The sequence below is a fragment of the Centrocercus urophasianus genome, unplaced genomic scaffold (assembly GCF_019232065.1).
Source record: "Centrocercus urophasianus isolate 14NV4802_14NV808 unplaced genomic scaffold, USGS_Curo_1.0 seq_17, whole genome shotgun sequence".
Lineage (NCBI taxonomy): Eukaryota > Metazoa > Chordata > Aves > Galliformes > Phasianidae > Centrocercus > Centrocercus urophasianus.
Window position 1 is genome coordinate 31,643,866 of NW_024884722.1, and position 24,623 is coordinate 31,668,488.

The 24,623-nt window shown below is 39.7% G+C and overlaps 1 protein-coding gene across 1 annotated transcript in view; it reads right to left on the reverse strand.

Annotated features, from left to right (window-relative positions):
• Positions 1-247: 247 nt before the first annotated feature.
• Positions 248-24,623, reverse strand: part of CSGALNACT2 (chondroitin sulfate N-acetylgalactosaminyltransferase 2) — a 32,101-nt gene continuing 7,725 nt past the window's right edge. The window contains exons 2-8 of the mRNA XM_042818690.1: positions 15,324-16,557; positions 8,954-9,170; positions 8,383-8,484; positions 6,634-6,812; positions 4,795-4,889; positions 3,319-3,400; positions 248-2,244 (exon numbers count right to left, since the gene is read on the reverse strand). Of these exons, the coding sequence (XP_042674624.1) occupies positions 1,952-2,244; positions 3,319-3,400; positions 4,795-4,889; positions 6,634-6,812; positions 8,383-8,484; positions 8,954-9,170; positions 15,324-15,978 (1,623 nt within the window). The 5' untranslated portion in view covers positions 15,979-16,557 and the 3' untranslated portion in view covers positions 248-1,951. The remainder of the gene's footprint in view (positions 2,245-3,318; positions 3,401-4,794; positions 4,890-6,633; positions 6,813-8,382; positions 8,485-8,953; positions 9,171-15,323; positions 16,558-24,623) is intronic.

Below are 24,623 nucleotides of genomic sequence, written 5' to 3' on the forward strand. Positions count from 1 at the left end.
TGTCAATACTTGATCCTTTCCTTACTGCCATCTTATTTTGTTAGGACCCACCACCAGATTATCTTGAAGTACAACAGCTTCTACTTTAAATTTAAGTTTCATATCTTATCTGATACATGCCCATTTGAGATGCAAAAATGAGATCACTGAACTTCTCAATAAACATACTTGAATTTGGCGCATCATCTACCAGGGAAGATATTATTGCAAAACACCTTATTTCAAATAAACAGCTTAAAACCATTTCTAAAATGCAGTTATTCCGTTTATTATACAGAGAATATCAACTGCAAGAAGCCTTGCAATGTGTTCTCTTCACTCTAAGTACAATACAGTACACTGTTCTCCACAATAAGTTACATAAAGGCAAATGTTATGTACATAAAAAAAGGATCAGTGCCCAGAACTGTTTGCACAGCATCTGCTATTCAGAAACATAATCCATTTAGATCTTTAATTGCTTTCAGAATTCTTAGAGCAAACTGAATTCAATCAAATTCATTAACAGAACTTAAACACCTGGTTTGAGAAGGGTTTTCACCTAATTTCTAAACTGAGACCAAGCAAATAGCTTAACCACTGAATTAGCATTCTCAGCACTAATTTTGAAAAGAAATATATTGAAAAATGAGGCATGCCATATGGTAGCATATAAGACAACATGGAAAAAAGTGACCTCCCTGTGTTTAAACTGATTATACATCCCAGAATACCTGAAGGGGAAGCAGTAAAGTTGTAGCGCCATTGTACAAGACACAGATGAGGCATAATTCTGTTCATGCATGCTTGACCCCTTCCATTTCCTCCAAAAAAATCCAAACAAACAAACTAAAGAGAAAACAACTCCCTCCCTCACCTTCAATTGAAAAAGAATAAGGCTATGTGGGATAATCAGCAGAACAGGAAGTATCCTGTGAAACAGCACTTGCTTTTCCAGTCTGAGTAATAGCTTAAGAGTATATGATTGCCTTCTGAAAACGTCAGGAAAATGCCAGAGCGAAGAGAAAGAAAGGGACAACATTGATGTAACAGCAAATAGGTCTCTAATAAATACACACGGCAATGAAATGATGGTTCCTCAGCTTGAAGGCTGAAATGAGGAAGCAAGGCCGCTGAATAAGGAATGGAGCAAAAAAAAAAAAAATAATCTTTAAAATACACATTTCATAGCATAGCTGGTTAACAGAAGGGACTTTATGATGCATTAACTACTGTGGGAAACGACTGGAGCCAGAAACGCATGACTGGAGCCTTCCCAACTTCTTTGATCCATCATCAAGATAAGGTGGTGGTGTCTTCAGCAATGTGAAATTCCACTAAACACCAGAATTCCACTTTAAAAGGCTTGCGTTTCCATGCCCTTTCACGTGGAGTATTTTGTGTTCAACAACGTGAACATTGGTTAATACAGAAAATGCAGTATGCTGGTATTGCTGTCAAATCAGCAACTGGAACAGTTAGCAGACCAATTAGCCTACGCTGTGTATCTTTTTTACTGAGATTCTTTTTCACACCTCTCATTTCTACAACGGAGTGTAAGTATAATATCCTTCCAAAGACACAGCGCAGCGAGCCACACAGACTGAAAATACTCAGATAACACAAAAGATTTAATTTAATTCTTAAAATAACACAAACGTAAGAACCAAAATGTACCATGTGGTGAAGTGTTGAGTAGTATGTTCCACACATTTCTCCGGTCGATACTGAAGATGCTGTCTTTGAACTACATACACTTTCCAATTTCTTATTTGAGGTGCTTGAACTTGCAAGATATGCGGGAAATAGTATCAGTCAAACAATTGCTCAGAAAACAAATACAAGAACCAAAAAAACCCTAAACTCTTCTTCACTGAAAAAGAGAGGCACTGCATTTTTAAGCTGAATTAAGGCTGTAAAACGATGCTGGTTCATTCGAAGTCATCGCTTTCACCCTGTCTCAGGGCTCCAATTAACCCACTGCTTCGCTGTTAGTCCTGTAAGCCTGCTTACGGAGGTGAGTTTCAATCTCCTCCCTGAAGACCAGCATCCCAAGGTGCGAGTGAGAGGCTTCGTTCATGGCTTTGGACTGGATACACATGCGATACTGCTCTGGAGTGAGTTCATCTGCACAATGTTTCTCATGCCAGAGGTGAAAGAGACCAGGGACCGGTGTCCTGATCACAATAAGGTCACCATGCAAGTATTTTCTGTAAAGGTGAACATCCTCACCGCCCCAACCTTTCACTTCCAAGTCAAAACCCCCTAAAAAAACAGTATCAGAAAACGTTATACACACAAACTGTTCCCAAGGTAAAAAGAGCAACACTCCCCACATAACGTATTATGCAATCTTATGTGACATGCCAGACATTCTGGAGCAATTAACTACAACCACTCCATGCCAAATTGAGAGCTGAAAGCTTCAAACATACAACATTCTTTGTGGTGGTATTGCCCAGGACATAGATCATGCACTGCTGGCTTCAGAGAGCCCCTTCCAAGAGAGCACCCAAATCACATTAACCATGACACCCATGTGACAGCTGCAGAAAATCGTAGGCAAACCATGCTGGACATGCTTTGTTTGTTATTTTTAGCAATCATAACGGATTTCAGCAGCTGGAAATTGAGGCAGTCATGCATCATAGCAAAAGCCCTCTCTAAAAAAGCCAGCAATTACTCCACAGGTCACAACACAGAATGTTTGTTTTAAAAAAGCAATCTACTCCACCTTTTCAACATTTCTCTTGCTTTTCCAGGACCACAGTGAAAACCAGCTCACACTTGCATACAAATCATCGAAACTCATCAAGTCTTCATTAAATTTATACACAGTGTGCCTGTTCTCAGAGATTAGCCTGCATGCAAATCATCATACAGCCAATAGGTCTGTATCATTATACCTCCTAGCAGATTATCAAGAGCCTTTAATCATGTCAGGCTGTTCTCAGTTTTAACAGAGTGCCACAAGAGGGTGCCAAAGCACATCTGTAAAGTCTTGAATATTTAACTAATCAAGCTTATTTAAAAGAAAGAATTTCAATATTTTTCTGCTATAGGTTAACTTGAGATGTGTTTCTTAAACTGTGATTTTGATTCAGACAGACATGCAGTACAAAAAAGTGTGAGTTGAGTGAAACACTATTGATAATAACAAATATTGTAGCTCCCAGCACACAAGTCAGATGGAACAGAAAATCTAGAAACATCTGATTTCTGTCTAGTTTGAGAGTCAGTAGATTGGAATGCTGGATTTGGGAAAGATTGCATTAATTTCCTGCAGTTAGATAAGAACAGAAAATCAGTTTTTGAACACCTCCCCCCATTTTTTCTTACCAACAGTTAGGAAGTCTGTCCGGTATTGACAAGTCATCCCAAAGCCAAAGTCTCGCCAGAAACCAGAATCCTTCTTGTGTACCTACAATTTTAACACAACAGCTTTCTGAAATGCAACATGCACCAAAGGATGTACGCTACACCTGGTTTAGCAGAACCCTAAATTCTTCTGATTGTTTGTTCGCTGCAGGATACAGCACGTCATGCTTCTAGTGCTTCTGTCTTTTCACATACTGAGCACGTGACTTTTCTCATTACTTAACCTCTTCCCATGCAATTCCAAGCACTTATTCCCTTGCAGTTGTCACTTGTACTTCTCAGTGTTAGCACACCTGTTTTCTATGCATCTAGTCAGACCAAGCAGTAAATTTTTGATAGCCCATAACCAAACTGTCTGTTCCTGGGACTGCAATTCCTGTTCAGTTTCTTATGCTAGATTTATCCCTTCAGATAAGACAACTAAGATTACTGAATTCAGTTACCATAAAGTTTTGGATTGGAATAAGCAAATAAAACAGCTTTCAAGCAAGAAATGCACTTTCAGCTGTGACTACTTGAGGCCAAAAACTTTCCTTCTACTTTCTGAAGGCTTCCAGAAAACACTTACCTTCCCAGAACACTGAGGAGGACTAATTACATTCAGTAAAGATGTGTTGCTCTTCACTTTCCCTCTTTGAATTTTTTTTTTTTTTTTAAACCTCTGAAGTCCCAGCTGCTAAACCCCATTTCCTCTTGTGTATCCTCTTTAAATAGATTAAGCACAGACATTTTCTACAGCCATTCCACTGTTAGGCAACAAAGATTCAGACAACACTTGTACACATTATTCTTAAATCTGTTCTACCGAGTATTTGTGAGCTTTGTGTATTATTTACACTAAAAATTCCCTAGAAATAAGGTTTCGCATACCAAAAGCAAGATGAAATTAGTGGTATAACATCCAATGATTCCGGCAGAATTGGATAACAACAGAAAAGAAACAAGTTGTAGTGAATATAGCTTCACACAGCATGAGAAGAAGCCACTGACACCTTTCCTACCGTGAATTACACGGCACACTTCCTGACACTGCAGTTAAGAAGCAAGAGAAGCTTATAAAGCAGTATTTATCATTTCCTCCTTTCAGTTAAACTATCTGCTGGAGCACAGGAGGAAAGTTACTGCCATGTTATGCTCCCACCCCCTGCAGTATTGACTTTCAAACCCAGTAATAAGAAGCAGGTCAAGAGCTACCAACTTCACTTGATTAATTATACATTTAAGATTTAAATAGAACTCCAAGCTCAATTAAGAATGAGTTTTGTACTGTTTGATAAGCTTATCTTCCAAAATGCTTTGCCCATAATGGAGAACAATGCTGATACATATACTCTGCTCAAAGTTACAAGATATTCCAAACAGACCATTAGGCTCCATTTAATTCTGTTTTAATACAAAGCACAATTGATCCCATTCAGAATAAATCATGCTACTTACCAACTGTTGTTCCACAGGGGGTGGTATATCTTGGTTAGCATAGACAATAGCAGGATTATAGAGGCTGAATACCACAGGATAAAAAACCTTTTTTCCTAAAAGTCAAAAGGTAACTGTTACTCACTGTGAGCACCCTTTCTGAAGGCAGGAAGAAACAGGAAAATTAGTTATTATCCACCACATGAAAACAAATATAACTAAGGTCAAACTGCTAGGATTTTCCATTCAGGAAGTCTGGCATCTTGTGAGCAAGAGGCAGAGGGGTTGGCTAAGGAAAACATGTACACATCTATACTTAGATGCACATCTTTATGTACAACTATATATAGTCTCCACATGACGACTGTGCATGTATACATCAACACATCGGAAGACCGTAAAAAAAAAAAATCCCTGCAACAATGGTTAAATCTACAAAAGCACTGAAGCCCAAATCACATTGTAACATCTGCGAAGACGCAAGGTCATAAAATGCAGGGTATGCAAATAAAGGCACATATTTCCAGGATGCTCTTTGTAAGAACATAAACATTTTGAATATCTTGAATACACTATGACAGCAGTTCTGTGCTTTTTCCAGAAGCCTGATAAAGTTCTTCACAAATCTCTTGCTAAGCCAGTCATCTAAAGGTTAACAGTGACAGCCCACGGGAATTTTCAGAACCCTGGTTTGAGTATTAGCTCCGAATGTGGACAAAATGTTTTCAGATCTCACTTGAAGCAGAGAGGACAAACCGTCAGCACAAATTGGTAAACAGTCCTTCAAAATCCCTTCCATGAGAAAGCTCACGAGGCATTCCCAAGTTTTTCCAATTACAAATACAATTCAGTTAATGAAGTACAGAAACAGGAGGAAAAGAACAATTAGAACTTAAGCATCTGCCTTAGAGCAGTCTGTTGTCTGTGAATTATGCGAAAAAGATACCAGTTCACTCCAAATTGACATTTGGAGAAAGTTTTCTGGCCACAAGAAATCTGGAACAAGGTTAAGCATTAAGAAACAAAACCAATATTTGACATGAGAAGGCCTTAACTAACATGCTTCTTAACTCAAGAAAGCTTTATCTGTCTTTGTAAAAGCTTGTAGAATAAGTCTCTAAGTCGGGTAAAGCGGTCAGAAGAATTCAGAACTTAGGAGGCAAATGCAGAGCCCTAGCTCAGTTCCTGCAAGGAGCATGTTATTTGGCTCTACTGTAAAGCACTCACGATGTGTCTCAGCAATACAACTGACGTGAGAAAAGCTTGTTTGAAACTTTAGTTCAACAACAACAACAACAACAACAACAACAACAAAAAAAAATCACTTTCCACAATAAGCCCTGCACTGCATTTTGTCACAAGTTTACATGCAGTTTGATTGCTAAAACAATTGTCCAGCTTTCTTTTAGATTGCCAAATCTTGAAAGAATGTGAAAACTGCTCACATTGTACAAAAAAGTACAATGCGTTCTGAAGACAAGCTACCCTAAGGCAAAAGTTATTTCTCAGTCTAAATACGCACCAAATCATAAGGGTTGGGAGGAACCTCTGAAGACCATTGAGGGCAACCCGCCCTGCTAAAGCGGGTTCCCTGCATGAGGTCACACAGGAAGGAAGGTGTCCAGATGGCACTTGAGTATCTCCAGAGAAGGAGATGCTACAACCTCTGTGGGCAGCCTGTTCCAGTTCTCCATTACCCTCAATGTAAAGAAGTTCTCCCTCAAATATCGTTTTCTCTTTTGTGCATAGAATATTTTTCATTTTCCTAGGTGCATAGTATTATTAAGGTCCATCATTCAAGTTTGTCTTCTGCGCATGCAATTCAGATCAGTCAAAGCTAACCAAGACAAAGGAACTTACCAGGCTCAGCGTTTAAGCGGCAACTGTTGAGGAACTCAGCTGTGAAGTAAACATCAACATCACAGAAGAACATCAGGACCTCGCCCTTTTCCCAGGCTCTGGCACCCATGTCCAGTCCCCGGCCACGGTTAAATTCCTCATTCAAAGAGACGAGCGTGTAATTGTGGAAGTTAGTTTCTCTAGAAGGAAAATAAAGCCAAACCCAAAATTAATCCTTATGTGGGTCAGAAGGGCCTATTTATACTTTGTGAGCATTTCACAGTAACGCCGCTCCGGAAGCTGTTTTAAAAACCTAATTATATCATCAGGATGAGAAAAAAAATATCAGTTCCATGTAGCTGCGTGTTTCAAGTAGCAGACTGCACACTGTGCAACAAGTCTTATTCTGTAACTTCACAACAATCATTCAAACAGATTTAAAAGGCCTTCTGGTAACTGATATTACTTCAAATTCATAAGGCAACAGCTCTGTCTATTCCTCTAACATCCTCACCAAGTCTGAGAGAAGGACAAAGCCTCCCACCAAACTCATGTGACAAAAAGTTATCTATATACCAATGCCACCATGACCCAGTCAATTGGCTTTTCATTGCTTTTTCAAGACCAGCAGTGTGCATGCTTAAGCTCTTTGTATGAGAGCAAAGGAATAGCAGTGAGGGGTTGGAAATACATCTGAGGAACAAATGCTTTCAGGCAAAGCGTGTGTCTGATTCAGAGGAAAATTCCTGAAGAGAGTGAAAACACTCAAACAGTAACACTATGGAAAAGATATCAGGTAATGACCTGCTTTGTGAGTTTGCCACTCAGAGCCTGACTGGTTGTTGTCAGAGGAACAGCAAGTCTCATAGGGAACACAGCAGGTGACAGAAAGTGCCCCAGAAACAGAAACTGCCAGCACTCCACAGGCTGTGTGTCACGCAGGCTTTATGGGAGTAAGACAGAAGCATTCCTTGCTTCCTAAAAAATTTCCATGCATGCCAGATCGAGTGACCATGACATTTTAAGCCAGTAACAATGCTGTCTATGCCCATTCTAAGTTCACAAACTTTATGGGCTCATAACATTTGTCATGGGCTCAGAACAAAGAAGAGCAGCTCAGGCCAGAGCAGGGGCTCCTTAGTTAGACATTACAGACACTACTAACCAACCCAAAGGTGAGGCAGGTCTGTTATTTCACTGATTTTACTTACTCTTGGAACCAAAACAAATCAACGTATAGCAATTTTATAATACAGCTATTTCCTCTGATAGTCATGACAAAATACTTCATTTAGAGTTGTTTTACAGCAAAGGAAAAGGGACTCACTACATATTACCTGGAGGACCGAGAGCAAAGCTCAACTCCTAAGAGTCTGCAGCTGACCAGCCTCCCTTGACTACTGACGCCAATCATTCTTCTTTCTTGTCATTAAATAAAAACCCATTTTCCAATGAAACAACTATCCAGACAGAGTTCACTTCAAAAAAAGTTTCAATTCTTATGAGTCTGTTGTTATGACTGAATATTCACAGCAAGACTCAGCCCTGTAGTTTTTCAGACTGAGTGAAACTTCAAAGCCACTGCTGCTAGTCTTGATTTGTTAAACTTGATTTTTAGTAGTCTTCAGGAGAATTTTGCAACTTCAGCTGTAAAATGTCCACTGAAACGAAGTTATTTTCCTATTAGCCTGTAACTGACAGCAAGCTTCTTCTTTGTATTGTTTCCATCTCAAACTAAAAGATTTGACATGTTTGTATTGACACACTTACCTAGATACAGACTCTAGAATGGTTTTTACTTCTGATAGACCATCTTGTCCAAAATACACCACTGTGAGGTGGACACGCTTATCCTGATGAATGCATACATCCCTAGAAGCAGGAAGATAAGCTGATGTTAATTATGGCTTGCCCTGTTACAGATGTCTCAGATGCTTTAAAACTATTGTGTTTAGATGTATTACTAGATGTATGTATTCTGGTCAGACTGAAGAAAGAATTTTTCCCAAGTCTTCCCCCATTTTTATGTTTGAACCAGAAAGATCCAATACACAGGAGCTCAAAAGTTGACGTCAACACAATGATGTTCAATAACACATGTGCCCAGGCTCACAACAGCCCTGTCATACACTCCAAGAGTGTATGCTTGTCAATTTCTCAATTCCTTTTGGAAAGAACATTTTCTCCATACAACAGGATCAATTAACAAACATCCCCAGGCAGCTGCACGCAATGTCGGAATCATTAGTTTTGTCACAAATCTATCAGAATAGAAAATCATTCTGAAAATGAAATACTTGAAGTCAGCAACATAGCTCACGACATAATCTCATGCACCCACCTGAAGTTTTGCATAAACTGTGCAAATGCTTCAGTTCTTCCAGCAAGAGGGACAATAATGTTAATGACTGATCTAGAAATATCGACAGTCTCACTCTTCACTTTCATGAGGGGTCCAAACGGTCGGAACAACGTGACATGTCTGTATTCCATGCCATCCATCTTCTTATAGAACAGCTCATATTGTGTCCCTTTATCTCTTTCTGTACGATAGTAACCTGAAGAATAAGTCACACAAGTAATTTTTAAAGTCAAAGATCCCAGCAATGGTATTTGCTAAAACACTTTTCTCCTGAGAACTAAAAAAAAAAGTGTAAAGTAAAGCTGTTAAGTGTTTAGCTTTTTTTTTTTTTTTCCAAACAACAACAAACAAACCACCACAAGTCAAGCTCAATCTCCTACCTTCTTATAACAGATCTCAAAAACAATCACAAATTATCTCCAGCTCCCTCTGCTTCTTACAGACCAAACTAAGTTGGATGGTCCCAAAAACTTCTCAAACATAATTAGAGTTGGGTCTTCCCAACCAAAAAGGAATTCAGCTATTTGCTATCAAAAAAGAAGGCTGAAATCCAGTGTTGCCTGTTCTCTAACTGTCTTCCCCCGTCTTCCCTTGAGCTAGCCCCATAGCAATAGCTGACATCATCTGGCCAGCAATAACACAACAAAACTATGAGCAGCACAAATGACAGTAAGTTGCTTGCAAAAGCCTGTTAAATCTAAAATGTCCTATCAAAAAAAATCATGTAATAAATGCTGGAATGCTATAAAATTTTCACTGCTGACCATTAGTTACTCTTTTCTATCGCATTAATTAGAACAGCACTGCTTTACCATATCCATGGTTTTCTAGTGGCATGGACAGAAGTTTCCTATAAAGCTAACATCACTATTTGATAAAACAATACAAGTCCTCTGTAACTAGGATTACTTAGTTTGAGATTTTTAGTTACTTATTTTACTTTAAGACCCCTCATGCACATTGGAGAATTTACCCCACTCAGAACTCAGTATTTCAGTTAGCTGACTGCATTCATTTAAGGAACATCATCTTGGCCACACCAAACAGCCTCTCCAATTCTAAGCCTTGGAAAAGGATCAGAAGACTTGACTGTGCCCTGCATAGCTAATCCTGTACTGATACTAGCTCAGAGCAAGCTCAGATAAAGAAGAAATGACAGTTTCTCCTACTTACTTGCCCAAAGCACTTTCCCTAAGCCTCCTCCCATGACACCCTATTTTCCCTCTCCCGTTTTCCTTCTTTTTGTGCCTGTTTTATAGCTGCCCAACACATCTTCAAGACAAACAAACCTGCATTACTTCCTTTGTGAACACAGAGCTATATGCAAGAGGCATATCTTAATGCTTAGTTTGAAACAGTTGTGCTTGTCCTAAGTGGAAGTAACAACCAGTTACCAGCAGGGAAAAACGTCCCTCTGCTGACTAAGTAAGCACTGGACCTTGCAAAGAGCTTCTTGGCTACAGGAGCAGCTGATGCACCAGTGTTTTCACATATTCTCTCATGATATGCAGCACAGACATTATACTAGCACTCCTGTACATACTAGAATTCAATACTGAATATTATACTCCTTTTCTCTGGCATCCAATAGCTACATAAAGATGAAAATTATGCTAAAATGAGTAAGTGAAGTTGCTAAAATGCACAGCTGTCAATACCTTATGTTTAATCAAAGGATCAACTTGCATCACAGTCTAACAAAGTACAACAGAGGTCTGGTACACAGCAAAATAAAGATATATAATATATATATATATAAGATATATAATGAAATAATTTTATGATGTTTTTTATATAATGAAATAATTTTATAGAGTTACACCAGTATTTTACAAACCCAGTTTTGCACATAGTCTTGTCAGCGCTCAATTGTTGGAATACAGAATTCCAAACTTTTGGATCTCCACATCTTATCCATTTCGTAACCGTTTTTAATAGCAAATACATCCTTCCAGAGTTACTCCCCTTGCTAAGAGTGAACCTCCTTGGGTAATCTATTAATTTGAAGACTTTTATGACTTTAAAGCTTCCATGCACAGAAAGCAAAATTGAGAACAGGCAAAAAGAACCAACATGTACTCTATTGCTTATTACGTTCAGTGTAACACCCAGGTCTCACTCATGTAATAAAAAACTATCTCACCTTCCAACTAGCATATTCTAGCTGCCATCCAGGATAGAACTCTAAAGGGAGAGAATTAAAAAGCAGCTGAAGTAATTTAACAGTTGTTACTCCTGGTCCAAGAAGATTTACTCTCTTTGTGGAGTTCCATTTCTCACTGAACAAACTGGATCTTAAGGATACTGGGACTTCAAGTGCTATCAAAGCCAAAAGCTTTTCATCCATTGCTTTGAATACATTTTTTTTTTCTTTTTTTTTCCAGTTACCAAGAAAGCAACTAAAAGGTTTAGTATATGGAATTTAGAAAGTATTTTTTTTGTCCAATTATTTGTCGAAGCTCTCAGGACACCAGCCAATTTCTGGTCTTAGATTATACTGAAGGGGTGATTTGGATGACAAACAGCTCAGGATGGCAAAGATTTCCAGACAGCTTCAATCTCTGATGGGGAATATTCCCTCAGGTTTCAGACCTAAATAGCTTCTGGACTTGGCCTTGTTCCAGCTGGCAAAACAGAAGCAAGTCCAAACAGCACTCACATTCTGGTAGTCACTCAGTAGCAAGACCATTATTAGACATTAGCAAAGTGCTAATTAACCTGTGCATAAGGCAGAACCCCTATTTTCCAAGAACTACTTTTGAATGGCTATTGAACAAAACATCTCTCTACCTAAAGCATTCCATAGAAACTAAGCTGGTTAATGCAGAGTGCATTAGAAGGGCAGTAGAAGTAGATGTTCATGAAGGCTCGCAGAGTTTCTCATTACTATTCAAGATTTAAACACCACAGACTTCTGAAGAAACTGCATGGATAACTGATACTATGTTCTTCCTCTCTTACTCATCTCCTCAGTATTATACATAGATCAAGTTTCCTAATTTTAAATCAACTACTATCCTAGAAACCCCACATCAGCAATTACATTCACTATTTGTAGTTCCACATACTTTCATTTATGGAAATACAGTATGTGAAATGTAAACTAAAGCCCCTCCAGGAGTGTTTAATCACACAAAGGGAATCATGTACTTTTAGGCCAGATCTTTTTCCGCTAATACAAGAATTCTACCAACGCAAAAAGGGTAAAAACAAAAAATAAAGCTCTACAGATGTAAGAAATTTGCTATTTTACTTTTCAAAAGAAGTCAACTGAGTTTCAAGCATTCTGTAGCTTTCAGGAAGTACCTTTAAAGTTGCAATGAATTCATTCTTTTTTTTATTACTATTATTATTTATTTTAAAGTTGATGTTATTATTCTAAGCCTGCCAACAGTCAGTATGGTTGTAGTAACTTGGCCTAAGCACAGACAAGAAAATACAGCAACAGGGAAGTTACCATCTTTGTTGTAAAACGCAATTCCAATTTAAGTGAATCCTGAAATAGGACAAGAACAAAATCTGGAACATTCTTATAAACAGCGATACTCCATTGAGTGCGCCTCAAAGAGTATGCAAGTGAAGAAAAACAGCTATGTACACAGTGCCAATGATGATATACTGTTAGGCAAGATTGTCTATTACAAGATGAGCATCCTAGACATGTTTACACAGCCACCAAATTTTATAAGGATTAAGTACTATACCTCAAAGTGCATCCCAGAAGAGGTTATACAGCTCAAATTTCAGTAGTGGATATGTCCAGGAAAGAAGCTGAAATAATTCCCAGAATCAAATTCTTACCTACGCATCGTAAGACTGTTGAGAGGGAAATTTCCATTTGCTAGGAGAAACATGCCTGTTCTAGCTTAGCTTATGCTTGGGGCAGAATTTTGTGGGTAAACTCATAGAATCATAGAATGGCCTGGATTGAAAAGGACCACAATGCTAATCTGGTTTCAACCCCCCTGCCATATGCAGGGTCACCAACCACCAGACTAGGCTGCCCAGGGCCACATCCAGCCTGGATGTAAGTTTCTCTTGACAGGCATGTTAGTTTTGAGCAAAAACTTCTGTAATTTACAATATATTAAAAAAAAAAAAAAGAAAAAAAGTAAACCAGTATCTATATTAAAATGCGATGGCTAGGAATTAGCTACTACACTATCATGTTTCCTGCCCCAGAACAGTAAGTAAAATCCACACATTTAGCCTCCTGTTCCAACCTGCCTAATTCTAGTCTTAGTCCTGAACCCCTTATTTAAAAATGCAGTAAGCAACTGGAAAAAAGACAACATTAATGATGAACCATGTGCTTAAACTAAAGCCAGCACGAGCAAACTGTTTCTCTAAATGAACAATCCTAATTCAGTAAATAATGCTGTTTGGATATTTACCGGAACAAAGATGTCTATTTCAGTACATGCAGGACCTGCAATGAAATTTGAACCAAATAGTTTATCATAGCTTAAGGGAGCAGAGTTTTTCCAAAATGGAAGGCATCAACTTTCTACCCGGACTTGCATCAAGACACTGACAACTGAGCTAACACAAGTGCCCCAGTCAAAGAGCTACAGTGTGAGAGATCTGGGGGACCCACTAACAGCTGGGTCTATTTCTTGACTTGAAGTTTTGAAACAACAGAAAACAGTTAATGAGCTTTTCTGTTTGTTTGTTTTGCTTGCTCAGTATCTAAATTAACCAGTTGTTTTTTCCACACACACACAAACACCCACACATCTCACAGCTTCTACCTGAAGGACAATACAGTAGTATACATCACTATAGTGAGCTGTTGACACATGTGCATAAGCTATAGCACAAAAATACATCATTTAAGTACTGGAACTGTCAAAAACATATGCAGCAACCTATGCTTGAAAAAAACTGCCTTTAGAACAATAAGAAATGAGTTTAGTTTCCAAAAACAATTATAAATACACTGGTGCAAACAGAAGTAGAGGTACGAAGTACGATTCTAAGGTCCTAGGACCTTCTTCCATGGGCATCTGCAGCCACTGAAGTTCATATTCACTTGTGTCAGTATATCTACTTCAGTATAGATAAAAAATCCCCCAGAACATAAGCAATATGTGAAACAAAGAAAAAAGGCAGTTGTACACTTGGAAATAAAACAATAAGACATGGCAAGAATGACAATCTCCAGATAATAGAGTTTTAAGTGAAAACCCTAATAAGGGCCTAATGCTGCACTGGCTATATTATACTGACACAATGAACTGGATCCTATACCCAGGCTTGCCTTCCTGAAAGAAGAGTCTTGCATTAAACTTTCAACTTTTTTTTCATCTTTTTGAGCTACAGAGCAATTACATCACATCTTTGATTGATACAACTGATTATTTCAACGCCAACTGTACCCTTTTCCAACATGTTCGCTTAATAGTACAGACATCAGTACTGCTGAGAACCCAAATCCTTTCAATAGTAATGCTCTTGTTTATAGCATGGTCCAAATTTTTTTCTTTTACAGAAGCATGAACTGTATTTAGTACACTAAATACAAAAATGCAAGTCCTAAGGCCGTTACTGATAATAATCTTCACCAGTATTACGTTGTACCTTGAAAGCCAAGCTTTACAGGAATTTTAGGTGATGCATTTTTTAGCATGCCAGTAAGTGTTGAAAGTATAAAGGTTGTAACTATAATATGCTCTGTAATTAAATTTACAGGTGCTGAAAGAAGAGATGAGAACAACTGAACTGAAACACTCACATTAACAGTTCCATGTTTCCATTTAATCTACTGCATGCTTTTCCTCATTAAACCCAGCTCAATGCTGCACATCTTAACAGACCTCATAACCAGTAAACAGTGAAGAAGCTCTTCAGGTGACATGACCAAAACATATCAGTCTACTAACAACTCTCCTCAGTATGAGCATGCCAACTCCATGAGTCAGAAGCCTGACTATTAACTGAAGGTGGTGTAGAAACAAGTGAAGAAAATGCCCTGCACCTTCACAGCCAAACAGCTTAACTATGCTGGAAAAGGAATCAGTTTTTCCCTCTCAATGCAACCAGTTTCTCTAGAGATCTTTTAATTACTTCAAAACAATTAGCAGTTGCAACAAAGATGCTTACATCAGTTACGAATGCCTCAATATTTTAAGCAGTTACAGCTTTCCCTGTACACTCCCTGTGGAATCCGTTTGGAAATGGATAGCTTACTTCCTATTTGGAACAGAACACAACAAAGCAGTAGTACTCTGTAGGAAATACAAGTTCTTACTGTTTAATTACTGTTCAAGGCCATAACTGAGTAGGTAAAAAACATGAAATGCCTGTGGTGACATGAAATTAACTGGCTGGAAAGCATCTAATGACATACCTTCTACAAAGTCGTTTTCGCTATACAGCTGTCTCTCTCCTACTCCGTCATCATCATCTTCTTCATCTGGATTATTGATAACTTCCAGGCCAGCTTCAATAACTTCCACCAATTCATCTCGTTTATCCTTTCTAACAGGTTTCTCTTCCGGATGCCGAGTGAGCCCCATCTCCAGCTGGAACACTTTCATGGACGTAAAGCTTTCAAAAGGAACGACGCCGTATTCACTAGGCAGCTTCGCTCCCACACTCACTTCAGCTTTGTCGATCTGGGAATGAAGGAACTCTAGGAGATCATTCGATGCTTGTTCTTTGGTGCCCTGGTAGTTCATACCATTGACCTTGGGGCTCTTTTTATCCTGAAGAGTTTTCAATTTATCACTCATTTCCTGAAGCTCTTGCTTTAACTGGGCGATCTGACGTTTCAGACTAGTAGCTCTGTTTTGATAATGCTCTTCTTGTTCCTGCAAGAGAGCCTGATAGTACTCTTTACCCATGTTTTCACCCATAACGCCAGGTAAAGACCCATTACTATCTGTCTGTGGGGCACACTCAAGCAAATACATGAGCAAGACTAAACTGAATAGAAAAGCAATGCCCACTAACAGCCAACGAGTCCTGGCTTGAATTACTAAGCCTCTTCTGGGCATTCTCATCTTATCTCTGTCTCCAAACAAAAAAGACAACTTAACTGCTCATGCCTTCTGGGGAACATCACCCCAGAGTTCAATTATTATGAACTGGAAGAAATTATGACCTTAAGTGCTCCTACAAGGTCTGATGATGTAGCACATGACCAATTTTCAATCTTTTCCCTAATCAGGTATCATAGCAGAGCCATAAATCAGAGGTTCCTACATCATCCATGACCATCAACGGTACATTGGGCTGAACCCATACAACTAGGTTAAGATTTCTTATCCCAGACAAAAAAAACTGCTAACAGGGAACAAGAAAGAATACAGCAGCCAGCAGTCATACTTCCATTTCCTAACAGAAGTGGTTAGTTTTTAGCCTACTTGAAATTCAGTGAGGAAAGTCTGCATAAGACATTTTATAAGCTTGGAATCTACAGCATTTCATTTTCCCCACTGTGAAAGAAGTCTACAGGTTAGTAATGGTAATTGCCATTGGCTAGTCTGACATTTTCCTTTGGCACGTCAGTATTTTATTCTTCTCTTTCCTCTCCTTGGAATCTGTGGTTTGAGTCAGCAAAATAATGACAGAACCTAAAACTGAAAAAAAGACGCATATTAGAACAACAAAGCATTCATTATCATTTCAAATACACATGAACAAAATTATAACACACAGATGCAAGGAATTGCAGCAGGAAGAGGCAGGAAAATAGGTAAACCAAAACATAATTTCTTTCCATTGCATCACCCAGTTATTCCCTGTTCATATCACTCTCTTCCAGAAAATGTGCTAGCTAAAACAGTATTCTCACTGAGTTATCACTCCTCCACTTCTTTTTTTTCCTCCTGTGGTAAGGAAAAAACAGAGAAAACATGCCCTTCCTACTCATCTAAAAAACCCAAGAGCTATTTTGAAGCAGCAGCAGCAATTTGTATTTCCATTCGCTTTTACTTAAGTAAATATCTTTTAGGCAGTAATTATTCACTCATGAATAAAGTATTGAGGACTTAAATACCAAAGTTCACAAAACCATCATTCCAGATTAAGGCAAACTCAACAGAATTTAGACTACAAATGTAGATTCCTAAGTGAAGAAAGAGAGCTTCAGACAGTTAGTTCACTACCATTTCTACCATTCAGTTTAGATAGACAGAGCAAAGAGGCGCTGACACTTGGAAACCACGATCCCGTTAGAGCTAAGCAAGGAAAGACCCACAAAAGGGTCAGTCACACAACAGGAGGATACCAAAAACGACAGTGAACAAAACAGTTCATGGGCCTACTTCAGTGGAAGCACAAACAGGAGAGACAACAGAAGGATACAGCAGAAATAAAGCCCAATCTATGTGATGCTACTTCCTAAGGCAAATAAAATACTTGCTTAAAACTTGCTGGTAAAAAGTAGGCAAAGCTGATTACAACTTATCCAAGCAATCTATTTGCCCTGCATGCATTCTGACTGCATTGTGTAACTGGAGCTTCAGTGTAACTTCAACATGCTGATGAAATAAAAATTGCACACAACAATATTCTTTAGACATGGGTTGAGCAGACTGCTATCTGTCAGTGCCATCAATCACCACATCTGTCTTTCTACCATTCTTGAACATAAAAATAAAGCTGTTTTTGCCACAACGTGTTTCATCTGTTTATTATACTATGGATTGTATCCCTGCAACATATGCAAGGCACATATGTGTCCTTGCAATATTCCTCCCTTCTCAGCCAGCTTCCAGCACCTGGATAACGCTTCAGTGAGCACCAAGTATTGCGTATCACGATATTAAGCAACATCATTTGCAAGCAAAGCCCTAAAGATTCAATATATGATTTGTATCACCAACATTAGTAGTTACCTTCCTCGCATTTCCAGGCATATCATACACAAAATCTTGCAGGAGCATCACGCCTGTAGCCATTCAGATGAAGCCTACAAGACTGCTTGAAACCATTACAATACTGCTAGTGCAAGAATCCCTGCCTATGATCCAGTTTAAGTATAAATTAGATTGTTTACATAGAGATCTTGCAAACAGCAGCAAGCAATAGTTACATGAAACTGGAGCTTTCTGTACTCATGTCTAAATAAGTCAGAAGTTAGTCACTCCCTACTGAACGCATGTTACAGCACCAGATGTGTCTTCTGACTGAAAACCATGGTCCAGATGTGGTGAGTCAAAGCAGAAGAGAGAAAAGCCTACAGGCTAGAACTAGTTAACAGAAGTGATGCAATAACATCCCAAACATTCTTTAATACCGAATTGCCTGTATGGTGTTTTTACACACTTCCTCCTGCATTCTAGTTCTGTTAGAAAGTAAGAGGTGAAGCCACAATTACTAATATGAAGAATCACATAATACTTTACATGCTAGACTGCAGCAAGACCATACCACACATAGCTGAGACAACTTAGATCAGTCAAGGCCTACTGAAGAAGTGGCCAAACTGTCAGGTTTGAGTAAAACATGGACAAATGCAGTTTCAGCGTAGCCTTATTACTGCTGTCAAGAACAGCACTTTTAGCACCACTGCATACACAAACACAGCTATTTTATCCATAGCAATCAGCTTTTCAAATTACTGAGATGCTTTCGGCACTAGGAACATGACAGGAAACAAGGCTAAGTGTTACAGCCCTGCAGAACACAAACAGCACTTTGTACCTGTGCACATTTTTACAGCATTGTTTAAGAAAAATGAAAGCAGATTGCAGAAACCAGGGACTAATATTTTTAGTGAAGAGATGGCATTAATTGATACAGGCTGCCACTGTACAGCTTAGTGATGGGAAGTGCAGGCAGCTGCAAACCACTGCCGGATTTGGCTCATCACAACCTCTAGCTTCAAATCACTTAAGTCATGAAGCCTCCTATCCCATGGGCTGTTTTTAAGCAATACTTCAGTCTTGAAGGCAAGGCATTAGCATAAGGCCTTTAATCAGTTCTCTGACCTGCCTTGTGTTCAACTCTGGTGAGTCATTAGGTTTCTTTAGGTCTCATTTCTTTCTTAGAAAAAGGTGAAAACAGACTGCCTGATGTGGTGTCAGGAGGACAAAGTGCACTAGGAGATAAAGACTCCATCAGACAACAGCAAAGAGTCATGGAAAAACAGCTCTGTTCTTACTTAGTTTCTTCACTGTGGCCAAGCGCACATCATTATGGTGGACTATGAGAAGTCAGCATGCCAACAGACACTAGCCATTTCCACTGCATCATTACTGCAATAACAGAAGATTAGAAGGAATTGCAAACTTTTGAGCCTTGTCTACTGGGACTAGAAATGTGTTTTAGGGAGCACTACCTTCAGGGGGACTTCGAGCAGAGAAACAAGAAATCCCTTTCTGCCAGTACAGAAAGTACTGCATTGGACCGCAGAGACCTCACTGACGCTTTCCGTTCTAGACTCTAATTACACCTCATTAGTTGAAACCCTTTTCTAGCAAACTAGTGACAATTTTATTACGACAGCCTTTTGCACAGAGATCTCGACACTGACAATTTTAGAGCAATGCTGTAAACAACAGGTGTTTTTCCCACTACCACTTCCCTTGGTCATGAGAATGCAAGGAATGTTTATGCAACTGGTTATGTTCAATATTGAGATTTTAAATGGCATCTGAAGATGTAAGTTAGTTTGTTACAGTGGGGACTGAACCCATCTAGACATGTTTGTATTTTTTCAGTGTCATTTCTGCAAAGAGAGAATCAAATGAGTCAGATTTGTGCCTCAAAGGGCTTGAATTTTTTCTCATTTATTACATTTAAGTGTGCTGCCTGCTGAAAAGCTCCCAAAACCTAAGAGTTCCAGTAACACTTGAACAGTACCATAAGGCACCATCCCCTGGAACAGCATTTTTCTCTATCCTCTCTTTTCCTCATTTGAGATAAAAGAAGCTTGAAGATGCCCTAGAAAATAAAATAATTTAATCAGAGGCCTGCCAATGAGATGCCCTCACTAATATAATCATTTACACAAGCTTGTAAATGAGATGCCCTTGCTCATAAGTTGTGGTGCTTGTGAATTCCTTCCCGCTCCATCTGTACTCTCTCACTAAATAAGGTTTTAGTTACTAAAGTCTACAGACAACTTAAACTCAGAAGCATTGGATTAATGCAGGCCTAACAAAGGGGAGAACGCACATTAAACTTCTTTAAAAGGGTTGTTAAGCACTGGAATAGGCTCCCCAGAGTGGCTGCTGAGTCAACATCCTTGGACGTGTTCAAAACTGTTTGGATGTGGTGCTCACGGACATGACTTAGCAGAGGGTTTTAGAGTTGGGTAGTATGGTTAGGGTGAGGTTGGACTTAATTATCTTGAAGGTCTTTTACAACCTGAGCAATTCTATGATTCTGTGATTAGGTTGACAATGAAGTCTGTAACCTCAGAGTACTGCAGTCAATGAGGAAAGCAGGAAAGGACAGTTACCAGGTAGTTAAGATGAACTAGAATCTGCAGATTCTGATATTTTGAGACACCCCACAAGGGGATCTCCCAGTGCACTCTCCCTTTATTTGAAAAAATTACACCAGAAGCCTCTCCTCTGTCTCTTCTGGGCATCAAGAGAATTGAGAGAGTCTATTAGAGCAAAATTTTCCCAACATATTTACAACCTACATTTGCTAACATGTTAGGCCTGGCACAACACAATCTTAAGAATCACATAAATTACTCCCAAACTGCAGAAGATTATTACAAGATAAAGCAAGTTGTGAAACAAGCCTATAAATGAGCAAATGCAAGCGACATCTTCAATAGCACACCAGAAAAGCTAATTCAGTGTAATGTGGTTCATCCTAAAATTCATAAAGAAAAAGGTTTCCTGGCACGAGGGTTGGAGACTCATGATCCTGGAGGTCCCTTCCAACCCAGGCCATTCTGTAATTCTGTGGAAAAGTACTCACGCAATAGTTCCCATGATCAGTATTCCATTGTTTGAAGATCAAATTTTAATTGCAGATGCTGATATTTTGCTACATTTCAATTTTTCAAAACAAAAATATTTGTAGTGAGACCTCTGAGGCTTATACAACGCTGACAAAGATCTGCTACTTTTCCAGAATCAACTGATTGTTATTCTTCTTGCATTTCTCAGGCCTTATGTATATTCAACTATGGAAATGTTTGTTCCTTACCAAAGAGCTTGCTGATTCTCCACACACAAGAAAATAGATCAGCATGGTAAAAGAAAATGCTTTTAAATTTGTTTTTATTGTATTAGTGCTCAGTTTGGGTACCTCATCGTAGAGGATGCAGATTTCCCCTTGTTTCTAAAGAGGGGAAACATTCATGCTCAGAGTGTAATGAAACAGCTCACTGCTTTAACTTCATGCTGGTCTGCACAGACATTCCTCATTTTACCATGTTCTGCTTCAGACATGCCCCTTCCATTCAACATGCCATAGATGGTCATAGTTTAACTAACTGTGAAATTCCATCTGATTTTTTTTTTTTTTTTTTATTTGTAATTGCACCCACAATTCCACAGAGATTAGCCATCTTAAACCCCTCCACACACAAACACACACACACACACACACACACACACACACACACACACACTCTTCCTTCCTTGGCAAGATGTATAATGAAAGCTTGAGATCCAACACCATCCCTTGAGTATTTCCTTGTATTCTGTCCTCAGTGAAAGCCTAGCGGTACTGCTTGGGAATGCTGCACCAGCAGTCATTTTCTTGTTTGTTGAAACCAATGCAAAAAGTTCATCATCACTGTTGTCAGATATGCTTTGTGTAAAACCCTAGGATCAAAAACCTCAAACCAAATCTTTAGTATGCAGAAATGCATACTGTGTTCTTGAGCAGCCCACAGAGCTACAGCCACAGGACAGTCAAATGAAGCTGTTCCAAGGCTGTGTTGCACAGTCCTAAGCAAATGAGCATCGAAGTCATTTTTTTTCCCCGCTGTTGGAAATGTTAGTAGAAAGGGAAAAGCAAAGAAACCACCCAAGAGGAGTTAGGGGGCAGAGCGTTCTCAGAAAAGTGAGAACTAATCTTTAATCTGGTTCTCACCCTCACACTGCGCTAACCGTAACCAACATGTTATTATCCCAGCTGGGACAGATCTGCTTTCAGCTACAGCTCTGCTCCAGACTGCCTGCACACACACTCATTCACTCTGCTGGACAGGAAAAGCTGGACACAACTATCCACTTACAGGAAGATTTACAATCAAATAGGCCAGCAGGAAAGTGAAAAATCACAACCACTTCACATCCTTAGGCCAAATACTGAAGAATTTGAAAGCTGGGTGCATCACAACTACGCCCATTTACATCACAGCCTCTTCCACTGGGCAGAAACTTTTTTTCTTTTTTCTTTTCCCCCCCCCCCCAAGTCCAGTGCCCAATACAGTATTACAACCCACTACATCAGGACTCAAGTTTTGCTGCTCACATTATCTGGTAAGTATTCAAGAACTTCTTTCTTCCAGTAAGCACATAGAATTATCTAAGTTGCCTATTTGCCTCTTAGCTAATCATCCCAGCGTTCCCACAGGAAGTCACATTACCATGGCACGCTCAGATGGATCATACCGCACAGGAGACAACTTGTAAGAGCACACAACAGCACTTCTGAAACAGAACATAATAGTTCCTGCAGAAAGGTGTTTTTCACAGATGCTGGACTTCTGGTTTGCATCTGCAGTTTAACTCAAGCACCTCTCCTATGAAGAAAGGAGGAGGGAATGGGCTTGTTTAGCTTGGAGAAGGCTGCGGGGAGACCTCACTGTGGCTTTGCAGTACATGAAGGAAGCGTATAAACAGAAGGGGGAACAGCTTTTTATGAGGGTGGATAGTGACAGGACAAGGGGGAATGGTTTTAAACTGAGACAGAAGAGGTTTATGCTGGATATTAGGAGGAAGTTTTTCACCCAGAGGGTGGTGAGGCACTGGAACAGGTTGCCCAAGGAGGTTGTGGATGCCCCATCCATGGAGGCATTCAAGGCCAGGCTGGATGTGGCTCTGGGCAGCCTGGTCTGGTGGTTGGTGACCCTGCACACAGCAGGGGTGTTGGAACCAGATGGTCGTTGTGGCCCTTTTCAACCCAGGCCGTTCTATGATTTTATGATCCTCAATTCTTATAAACTTCTCAGCTCCACTTGGCTGATCAACACATCAAGTGGCTGCATGCAGCCCATCAGCCACACCACAGATTCCTAGCTGTAACATGCATCACCTTCATGTTGCAATAGCAAGTCTCACTGGGCAGCTCAGCTAACAACATGAGATAATGCTCTGCATCACTCCTATTCACTCACATGTGTTTTTGGTCTCTTCACTCACATGTGTTTTTGGTCTCTCCTGCATTTCTTTGTTGGCAGCTCCCACTGGCAAGCACTGACACAGCCAGCCTCCCACCTGAGCAGGGGAAGGATGACAACTGCACACTGATCACCAAAGAGGATTTAGCTTCATTTTTAATTGAAGAGGTGGAAGAAACCCAACACCCACACAGAAGCTATAGCATACATTATGAAAAGCCTGTGATGAATTATCAAGTGCTCAACCGTATCAGCAATAGCTTGGTTTGTAGAAGGAAGCAAGTTGTTTGTCTGGTATTTACTGTTCCTACACAAACTTGAGAACACTACACAGTTAAAAAGAAAGAACAAGGTCATTCACGTTATTTACTTTTATACTTAATTCAAAGTAAACAATGGACTTATCAACTGTTTGCTTCAGTGGAAGTCAGAGCAAGCCTATCTATCCTGAAACTTCTGAATGGAAATGAAGTCTAGGCACCCAAACAGCTATACCTTAACTGAGTTGTTCATCATCCTCATGGTTGAAAATGTCCAGAAATAAAATCACCTAGTTGCTTAACTGTTTTCAATAGAGACAGACATCTTCCTGGCAAGAAACCACTGACCTAAAGTACCCTGCCTAAGACTAGCTGAAGGGGTTTGTTTAGGTATTAGATTATCCAAGAGGTATCCTGAAGCAACCACTCGCTTCAGCTTCCATAACAAATAAGTTCCTTATTTTATACAGCTTTTTCTTAAATTAGTATTATTTAATTTGCGTGCCTGTGTGTTACTATGGGTACTATTTCCCTTTTTAAATATAAAGACATAAAAAGCCCCTTCCAAAATAGAGAAGCAAGTCGTCTTCCTCCTATTGCAAAGGAATTTAAGGAAACAGCGCTATGCAACTACACCTATTCTGCCCACCTTACACAGTGTCAGGGTTTAGCCTAGAATCACAGAATCACCCGGGTTGGAAGGGACCTCAAGGATCATGTAGTTCCAACCCCCCTGCCTAGCAGGGCCACCAAACATACACATTTAGATCAGGTTGCCCAGGACCCCGTCCAACCTGGCCTTGAACATGTCCAAGGACGGGGCATCCACAACCTCCCTGGGCAGCCCGTTCCAGGGCCTAACCACTCTCCTTGTAAAGAACTTCCCCCTAACATCCAACCTAAATCTTCCCTCCTTCAACTTCGATCCATTTCCCCTAGTCCTGCTGTTGTCAGCCCTTTTTTGAAGAGTTTACTCCCCTCCTGGGTGTAGGTTCCCTTCAGGTATTGATAGGCTGCAATGAGGTCACCCCGCAGCCTTCTCTTCTCCAGGCTGAACAAGCCCAACTCCCTCAGCCTGTCCTCATAGGGGAGGTGCTCCAGCCCCCTGATCATCTTAGTCGCC